The following is a 10473-nucleotide window of genomic DNA, read 5'->3' as shown; positions in this document are numbered from 1 at the left end:
AATACACCCTATACGTTGTTTAAATAAACACCAAACTTTGGTTAAAAAACAACAAACTTTTGAGTTTTTCAGTGTACGAGTAGCTATTAGTTTTTAATGCATTTTATGGTTATTTAAGTTTTATCAATTTTTCAAAAAAAGTTGCAGGCCCAGGCCAACAATGCTTATATGTAGCTACGCCACCGCATGAACATTTTACATATTTCTTAAACTACACTTGAACCGTTATTGGTATTTGCTACCTTGTAACGATGATCGCATGCATGAACATTCTGTTACGTACATATTATATATCTTATACATTTGTTCGTCTAGAAACTTTGTTGCATATGAGGAAAAAAACTTCTGCACTGCTCTGTTCTATTAATTTTGAAGCATCCGAACAGTTGCGGTCCAACTGTAAAATCGCTTCGTTATATGACTTTGTAGAAATTGGAAGTGACTACCTCAACTTTGTATCAAGAATGTGCTTCAATCGCATTACGTGCTGAACGCCCGTCTTTCTGAAGTAGGAAGCTGGTTTATGCATTATTGTAATTTTCAGAGAAGAGAACAGTTCTTACCTATTGCATCCAGAACACTTATAGTGTTTTAACGTTTTGTTCAAGGTTGTTTAATGGTGGGTGTTTTTACAGTGACAAAATGAAAGCGTTGTTATTTTCATGTGTTTCTTTTGTATTATTGGCTTCAGGGATATTCGTTGGAGGTAGGCATTACATTGTTTTACAATTTTTCTCCACGAATACAGGTTATTGTATGGTAAGGATATGTTTCAAAACAAAGGGGGTTGTCACGGTGCCAGGACTTTATATTAGGGTCAGTTGTGACCAAAACTACGTCAAGACCCCCCAAAAATGTGACCACCCTTATATATTGTGGGTGGTCACAATTTTTTTGGGTCTGGACCTAGTTTTGGTCACAACTGACCCTAATATAGGGTCCTGGCACCGTGACAACCCCCTTTGTTTCAAAACATCAGCTCGGCCTCTTTTCATCGAAAACAACCGCGGATGTATGGGGTTACAATAGTAAAAGTAGTTCGTTAAATTTAAATGATATCTTAACAATTGACAGTGTTTTAACACAGTCATGTGATGTGTAGCAGTACAAGCTCGAATTCACTGGCTACCAATTACAGTGTGTATACCACGTGATTAATTACGTCATATGTGTATACCACGTGATAAATTACGTCATATAGGCTATGTCGGAAACCAACATTTTGCTTAAAATGAAGACATAAAACAAAGATACTGTTCTGTTATTACATCATTTTAAATGAAACAAATGGCAGTCTATGCCGCTTAAAGAACCCCGCCTTCGTTTTTTACCGGAGTTTAACTAGGTGATTAATTCTATCAAAGACTTCGACAAACCTGTTTAAAAAATAAAATAATGCTTTGACAGTGTTCCATCGGGCGGCGGTTTTGTGAAAATGTATGTCGAAGTGTTTTAAGATCCTTAACTATCGAACTCGGGTAAACGACCGAAGGTGGCGTTCTGTGAGCGGCATAGACTGCTCTATGTTTCATTTATAATTGTGAAGAAATAGTGATGTTATCTTTGTTCAAAGTCTTCATTCAAAATGCTGCCTTCCGACGTAGCATTTATGATGCAACTTGCCACGTGGAAAACGCACTGGAATATTGATAGCCAGTGTTTTGTTATGTTTTAAACGTTGCATGTTTAATGATGTGCCGACATATATCAATAATAGTATGTATAGCTGATAACCGTCAATCTAAAATATTGTTAGAAAAACAGCAGTTCAGAAGTGTTACCATGAAACATCTAGAGTTGTTAAACTTGAAGTAAACGACGATGCCGTTAACAACGTTATTAACTTAAACAAAGGTCTGAACAATCGGCCTATTGTTAACAGTTCTAGTATACGCCCTTTTACATATTTAGAATGGTTCTACGAAAAAGTATTCACATCATGTATAATGTTACAGTTAATGAACTTTTGTATATCTCTAATGCTCATTGACCTATATGCATTTGTAATACACCATACCAAACTATCAGCTCTTGTGAAGTTAATCATGGACATCGTATAAATGTAACGTATTACCCATGATTACCGTTTATAAGACATAATAAGTTTATACACACATACAGTCGAACAACGTTGGTTCAAACCCCCAGAGGCCGGTGATATACCTCGAGACTCAGCAATTTCCAGCCAATTGGAAATGCTTATTCCCATTGGAAAAATTGTCTTTTACCCGTAGTTCGAGCCAACGAGGAAATCGAGCCATACGAGCTTGAGCTAACGGGGTTCGACTGTATATACATTATGTTTGTGATAATAGCAAGTTTCTTTAAGTGATCCCAAGTAAATGATGATGTTGTTTAACAGGAACCCAAAACAGCCTGCATTGCTATGAATGTTCTGCGTATTATACACGGGATTGTGGGGATCCTTTCGACAATAGTACGATGACGTTGGTGCCTTTCTGTGCCCAGTGTTCCAAGGGATCCGTTCAAGTGGATGGACAAACGTGTAAGTATCAGGGTATACAAAATATTCTTTGTCAATGCATTAATGTTTTACAGTAGGCAATTTATCTCCTCATACAAAACATTGTCTAATTTCAAAAACATAGCAGAGATTTAGAAGTAATTTCTGCAGACCATTAAGTTCAAGTACCTCAAGTAGATAATAAAAAAGCAACAAAATCCCTCTCAAAGAAGATGAAAAGAATTATAAATAAAACGGTTAGCCCTTTTCAAACAGGTTTGTTCATGGAACGTGTTTTGGCGAAAACATACGATTTAAAGATGAAATGCATTAATTATATAAATACAAATATACCTAGGTTGATGTTTTTGTCGATTTTGAAAAAAAGCTTATAATACAACAGAATATGCAGTTTGTCTAAATTCCCTTGGTATACCGTCCCTCCACCTCAGCTTTTGGTTTACCCCCTGCCCACCCCGACCCTTGGTATACCACCTCTCCACCTCAACCCTTGCTTTTCCCCCTCTCTAACTCACCCCTTTACATACCCCCTCTCCACATCACCCCTTGGCATACCCCCTCTCCATATCATCCCTTGGCATCCTCTCTCTCTACCTCACCCTTGTTTCACCCCTCACCACCTTACCCCTAGGATTACCCCTCTCCACCTCACCCTTTAGCTTATCCTCTTTCTACCTCACCCCTTGGTTTACTCCGTCTCTACCTCACCCCTTGGTTTAGCCCCTCTCCACCTCACCCCTTGGTTTACTCCGTCTCTACCTCATCCCTTGGTTAAGCCCCTCCCCACCTCACCCCTTGCGTTATCCCCTCCCCACCTCACCCCTTGGTTTACCCCCTCCCAACCAAACCTGATGGGGCAAAACATTTGTTTATTGATAAACTGTGGATAATGGACAAACCCAATAAGACACAATATCGAAATATCACAAGAGTGTGAGAATTATATTTCAAATAACGTGCAAATGCAGGTAAGCCCATGCGCTGCATTTATAAACTTCATCGATCTATACTAAGAAAAACGGGTTCAAAAGGTCGATCGCAATATGCGCTCGTTGATCTATCTCTGTACAAACTGTCATGGCCTCTATCTCTGTAGATACTGTAATGGCCTCTATCTCTGTACAAACTGTCATGGCCTCTATCTCTGTAGATACTGTAATGGCCCCTATCTCTGTAGATACTGTCATGGCCTCTTTCTCTGTAGATACTGTAATGGTCTCTATCTCTGTACAAACTGTCATGGCCTCTATCTCTGTAGATACTATAATGGCCTCTATCTCTGTACATAATGTCATGGTCTCTATCTCTGTACATACTGTCATGGCCTTTATCTCTGTAGATACTGTAATGGCCTCTATCTCTGTACATACTGTCATGGCCTCTATCTCTGTAGATACTGTAATGGCCTCTATCTCTGTAGATACTGTAATGGCCTCTATCTCTGTACATACTGTCATGGCCTCTATCTCTGTACATACTGTAATGGCCTCTATCTCTGTACATACTGTCATGGCCTCTATCTCTGTAGATACTGTAATGGCCTCTATCTCTGTAGATACTGTCATGGTCTCTATCTCTGTACATACTGTCATGGCCTCTATCTCTGTAGATACTGTAATGGCCTTTATCTCTGTAGATACTGTAATGGCCTCTATCTCTGTACAAACTGTCATGGCCTCTATCTCTGTAGATACTGTAATGGCCCCTATCTCTGTAGATACTGTCATGGCCTCTTTCTCTGTAGATACTGTAATGGTCTCTATCTCTGTACAAACTGTCATGGCCTCTATCTCTGTAGATACTATAATGGCCTCTATCTCTGTACATAATGTCATGGTCTCTATCTCTGTACATACTGTCATGGCCTCTATCTCTGTAGATACTGTAATGGCCTCTATCTCTGTAGATACTATAATGGTCTCTATCTCCGTAGATACTATAATGGCTTCTATCTCTGTAGATACTGTAATGGCCTCTATCTCTGTAGATACTGTAATGGCCTCTATCTCTGTAGATACTGTAATGGCCTCTATCTCTGTACATACTGTCATGGCCTCTATCTATGTACATACTGCCATGGCCTCTATCTATGTACATACTGCCATGGCCTCTATCTCTGTACATACTGCCATGGCCTCTATCTCTGTATATATTGCCATGGCCTCTATCTATGTACATACTGTCATGGGCTCTATCTCTGTAGATACTGCCATGGCCTCTATCTCTGTACATACTGCCATGGCCTCTATCTATGTACATACTGTCATGGGCTCTATCTCTGTACATACTGCCATGGACTCTATCTCTGTACATACTGCCATGGACTCTATCTCTGTACATACTGCCATGGCCTCTATCTCTGTACATACTGCCATGGCCTCTATCTCTGTACATACTACCATGGACTCTATCTATCTACATACTGTCATGGGCTCTATCGCTGTACATACTGTCATGGCCTCTATCTCTGTACATAGTGTCATGGCCTCTATCTCTGTACATACTACCATGGACTCTATCTATGTACATACTGTCATGGGCTCTATCTCTGTACATACTGTCATGGTCTCTATCTCTGTACATAGTGTCATGGGCTCTATCTCTGTACATACTGCCATGGCCTCAATCTCTGTACATACTGCCATGGCCTCAATCTCTGTACATACTGTCATGGCCTCTATCTCTGTACATACTGTCATGGCCTCTATCTCTGTACATACTGTCATGGCCTCTATCTCTGTACATACTGCCATGGCCTCTATCTCTGTACGTACTGTCATGTCCTCTATCTCTGTTCATACTGTCATGACTTGTATCTATGTACATACTGTCATGGTCTCTATCTCTTTACATTTACCAAGGCTTCTACCTCTGTACATAGTGTCATGGGCTCTATCTCTGTATATTCTGCCATGGCCTTTATCTCTGTATATTCTGTCATGGCCTTTATCTCTGTATATTCTGCCATGGCCTTTATCTCTGTACATTCTGCCATGGCCTTTATCTCTGTATATTCTGTCATGGCCTTTATCTCTGTACATTCTGCCATGGCCTTTATCTCTGTATATTCTGTCATGGCCTTTATCTCTGTATATTCTGCCATGGCCTCTATCTCTGGACAAATGTCATGACCTCCATCTCTGTATATACTGTTATTATGTATTTATGTTTCCAGTGTATTCATCGATTCCAACTTTCAGATATACAGCGAAAATGTCTGCATTCAAAGTCAGACGACGGATGTGAGCGTAACGCTACAAACTGGGAGTGCCTGTGCTCCGATGCAGCCGGATGTAACGGCCGGAACACCTTGGTCGCTGAGGGGGCAGCCTATACTGTGGAAGCTAGTGCGTCCGTGATGATACTATCGGCATTTATTGCAATTCAACATTTTGTAATGCAGTAGCTACTCACAATCTTAGTCACAAACTTAACATATCTCATACGTAGTTAGTACAGCTGTGTATTATATGTATATAAGTTGTTGTTGTTTATGTTTGGTTTTTTGTTGTTTTTTTTAATTTACACGTTAGAATGCAATATGTTAATAAATTTATATTTACTTACGTGATGTTATTATTTAAATTCAAAAATGAATTAAAATGTTAACTTTATTAAATTCTTCACCTCGAAACACTACATCGTCGGATACCCCCGATACATTACATCGTCGAATATCCCCGATACACTTCATCGTCGGATACACCGATACACTTCATCGTCGGATACACCGATAAACTACATCGTCGGATACACCCGATATACTTTAATGTCGGATACCCCCGATACAATACATCGTCGGATACCCCCGATATACTATATGTCGGATACCCCCGATACACTACATCGTCGGATACACCGATACACTACATCGTCGGATACACCAATACACTACTTCGTCGGATGCACCCGATATACTATAATGTTGGATACCCCCGATACAATACATCGTCGGATTCCCCCGATACTCAACAGCGTCGAATATCCCCGATACACTTAGTTTAAACATATTTATTTTACAACGATTGTGAAACAAGTTATTACAACATTATATTAATCACTCTCGTTGGCACGATTTTACGCGAGAGTGTGGTCTTGTGTTGTGGGGGAAACCGGAGAACCCGGAGGAAACCCACTTGTCCGGCTTGGTGACCACAAACCAAACTCACATGCGCCCAGGCCGGGAATCGAACCCGGTCGCCTAGGTGAGAAGCGAGTGCGCTAACAACTGCGCTAACCGGACAATCCACTTCATCGTCGGATACACCGATACACTACATCGTCGGATACACCGATACACTACATCGTCGGATTCACCCGATATACTATAATGTCGGATACCCCCGATACACTACATTGTCGGATACACCCGATATACTATAATGTCGGATACCCCCGATACATTACATTGTCGAATTCCACATGATACACTACATCGTCGGATTTCCCCGATACACTACATCGTCGGATTCCCCCGATACTCTACAGCGTCGAATATTCCCAATACATAACATCGTCGAATACCCCCGATACACTACATCTTCGAATACTCCTGATTTACTACATTGTCGAAATACCGAAAAACACAACATCGTCCAATACTCGATTCCGATACATTACATCGTCGAATACCCCAGACAAACTTTATCTTCGGATTATCATCATACATAGCATCGTCGAATACCCCCGATGCACTACATTGTAGAATTCCCCGGTACATTACATCGTCTAATACCCCCGATACACAACTTCGTCTAATACCCCCGATACACAACATCATCTAATACCCCCGATACATTACATCGTCGGATATTCGCCCGATACACTACATCGTCGAATACCTCCGAAACACTACATCTTTGGATACCCCGATACACAACATCATCTAAGACCCCCGAGACATTACATTGTCGGATTCGCCCGATACATTACATCTCCGAATACCTCCGAAACACTACATCTTTGGATATCCCGATGCAAAACATCGTCGGATATTCGCCTGATACACTACATCGTCAAATTAACCCGAAAAACTACATCGCCGAATACCTCCGATACACTACATCTTCGGATACCCCGGTACACACCATCGTCTAATTCCCCCGATACATAACATCGTCGGATTCGCCCGATACAATACATCGTCGAATACCTCGAATAAGCTACATCATGGAATACCCCAGATACACCGCATCGTCGGATACCCCTGTACGCAACATCGTTGAATACCCCCGGTACGTTGCATTGTCTAATACCTCCGATACACTACATCTTGTATACCCTGATATACTACATCGTCGAATTCCCCCGATACTCTACATGGTCGGATACCCCGATACACTAAATCGTCGAATATCCCCGATACATTACATCGTCGAATACCCCAGATACACTACATCGTCGAATATCCCCGATACACAACATCATCGAATACCCCGATACATAACATCGTCGAATACCCCCAATACACTACATCGTCAAATATCCCCGATACACTACATCGTCGAATACCCCCGATACACTACATCGACAAATACCCCGAAAACCCGATACACTATACAATGTGGGATACCCCCGAAACACTACAATGTCGGATACCTCCGATACACTATACAATGTCGGATACCCCCGATACACTACAATGTCGGATACCCCCGATACACTACATCGTCGGATTCCCCTGATACACTACATCGTCGGATTCCCCTGATACACTACATCGTCGGATTCCCCCGATACACTACATCGTCGGATTCCCCCCGATACACTACATCGTCGGATTCCCCTGATGCACTACATCGTCGGATTCCCTTGATACACTGCATAGTCGGATCCCCTGATACACTACAGACATATTTGATATTGTTCTTAAGGTTTAGGTCGTTGCTAATTGTTGAAAGTATATACAAGAAGAAAATGGAGAAGTGATAATAGTTTCGCTTTATGTTAGTTTCGTATTGTCTTTGAGTGATTAAAAGGGTAACTCATTTGGTGTTATGGGCCTAGCCAGTAAACCGACGATATACTATATACGTTAGAAAAAGGACTTAAGAAATAGGATGCATGTGTTCCTGGATATCTTCCTCATGAAACCTGCTTTTATATGTACAATTACACCACCAGTAGAAGACTTCACTTTCCATTGTCTCTGCTTGGGGTCAAGTATTGTTCCAGCTCGTAAACATACAACTTCTTTAGTATAGTATAACAATTAACCTCGTTGGAAAACATCTGTCTGTTGGATGTTGGACTCGAGTCAACCACCTTTGGTTCATAAGCTAGGCACGCTACCAAAATGCTGAGCTACCTCTTTTGTTTTTAGCTTGCATTCGGAACACCTCGGCCATTTTGCATCGAAAACAACCTCCGATGTTTGCCGGTACATTTTAAATAATAGTATTTATTAATTGTAGTATTTTGGCGTGTGTTTTTTGTATAAGTAAGTTTAAATTGATTGCCAGTGAAGTGAATTATTTCTTAAATAATTAAGATTCCCATCAGTAAAGTCATAAAATTTAAATGCTAAATCGAAATTGCTAAGCAATCTACCTGCAGCGTAGTTAAATGTCAAGATTTCTGACACTGTAAACCGCCCATATACGTCCGAGGTAATTTTCGATAGAGAATGGCCAAGGTGTTCCCAGTGTTAAGCCTGTAGTCCTTTCGTAAAACTTTTAAGCCGTACCTCGTTATGATTATGGTTAAGGTTTATAGCTGAAAACTCATCGGGATCAACAGAAGCATTATTACCAAAATTCTTACGAGTTTTACAGCGTACGTATTTCTTAACTTGGCACTTTTCCTTACCACGAATTTTAAGAGACTTTAAATGTAATGAAAATTATTCGAATTTTGTGTAGAAATTGAAAAATGAAAATAACTCGACGTGACAGCAATTAAAGTGGTAATGACTTGTTGATTTTCAATACATTTAAGAGTCAATGAAGGAATCACTAAAATAATAACACGTACCTGAAAGTTCAGCGAAAGCTGCGACTCTTTTCATTTTGCTCGTATGTGTTGTTGTTTTTTACGTTTTTATGTACAGGTATATTTTCAAAGTATGCCCTAAGAATAATCAGTTCGTGTCTCAGCGCCGATGAAAGAGCATCACGTAAATATATAGGGACACTTTAAAATTTATTTTTGTACTTTTTATAACGGATTCTTAACTATTGGAGACTAGGAGATTTAAAGTGGAGCACTGCGCTTCAGCTTCTAGTTTTCAGGTTCGGACACCCTTGTGGTTTCTATTTGGCCTCTTGGTAAGCCTTGACCATTGCGATACAGACGGAGCGGTGCCAATGGTTTGATTCCCTGTATGCAAGTGTAACGGTCCGCTATATATAGGCGGCGGATGTGCGTCCATAGTATAACATTCCGCTATGGACGGAAGTATGTTCATAGTACGTATGTTAACTTGGTTGGTAATATGCAAATTAGCAAAGCCTGGGTTCTGTGTGGATTGAGAATTTACTGTATATAAAGACCAGTGGACCCCTTCTGGGTCGAGCATGCTTTTCTCTGAAGGGATCTGTTGGTGTTTGTTTGACGTCACACGTTACACAAACACACACTAAGGACTGTGGGTTTAGGTGATATATTGTGAGATTGGTTTATTAACATTTTTTAATGGTCCTGCTGAAGATATATCATGGGTGTTTAGTTGCTCCCGTTAGAACCTTCTGCACGTGGATTTGGATAATTAAATTGATTCTTGAACCATAATAATTATTTCCAATTCTTTGATTGTTTTCAGTAATCATTGTTAATCAAGTTAAAATTTTACTGATTACATACTTATTTTGGGGACAATGCAGTCAGAGAAAAGGTGAATATATGTAGTTTGATTTAAGGTAGCGTGGCTGGGCTAACTAGGGAAGAAACGTTACAGTACTAATGACATGGGAGAGCACTTCGTAGGAATATTTTCTCCTTTCACCATATTTACTTTGGGTTAAAATGTAAACAAAGTTGCCTCCCTTGAT

The 10473-nt window shown here is 40.3% G+C and overlaps 1 protein-coding gene across 1 annotated transcript; it reads left to right on the top strand.

Annotated features, from left to right (window-relative positions):
• Positions 1–348: 348 nt before the first annotated feature.
• LOC128239921 (uncharacterized) lies at positions 349–6045 on the top strand. The gene is made up of 3 exons (XM_052956373.1): positions 349–706; positions 2363–2506; positions 5686–6045. Exons 1-3 carry the CDS (start codon positions 643–645, stop codon positions 5889–5891), a joined length of 414 nt encoding a protein of 137 aa, XP_052812333.1. The 5' UTR covers positions 349–642; the 3' UTR covers positions 5892–6045.
• The last annotated feature ends 4428 nt before the right edge of the window (positions 6046–10473 follow it).

The sequence above is a fragment of the Mya arenaria genome, chromosome 7 (assembly GCF_026914265.1).
Source record: "Mya arenaria isolate MELC-2E11 chromosome 7, ASM2691426v1".
Taxonomy (NCBI): Eukaryota; Metazoa; Mollusca; class Bivalvia; order Myida; family Myidae; genus Mya; species Mya arenaria.
The sequence above is the reverse complement of the archived record's forward strand: the minus strand, read 5'-3'. Positions and strand labels throughout refer to the sequence as shown.

What these genes read in the sequence shown, in the direction of transcription:
- LOC128239921 (XM_052956373.1), top strand. Translation starts at nt 643, where the DNA reads ATGAAAGCGTTGTTATTTTCATGTGTTTCTTTTGTATTATTGGCTTCA. An exon ending in TTCAGGGATATTCGTTGGAG is followed by an intron (nt 707 to 2,362) that starts GTAGGCATTACA and finishes GTTGTTTAACAG; the next exon opens with GAACCCAAAACAGCCTGCAT. An exon ending in TCAAGTGGATGGACAAACGT is followed by an intron (nt 2,507 to 5,685) that starts GTAAGTATCAGG and finishes TCCAACTTTCAG; the next exon opens with ATATACAGCGAAAATGTCTG.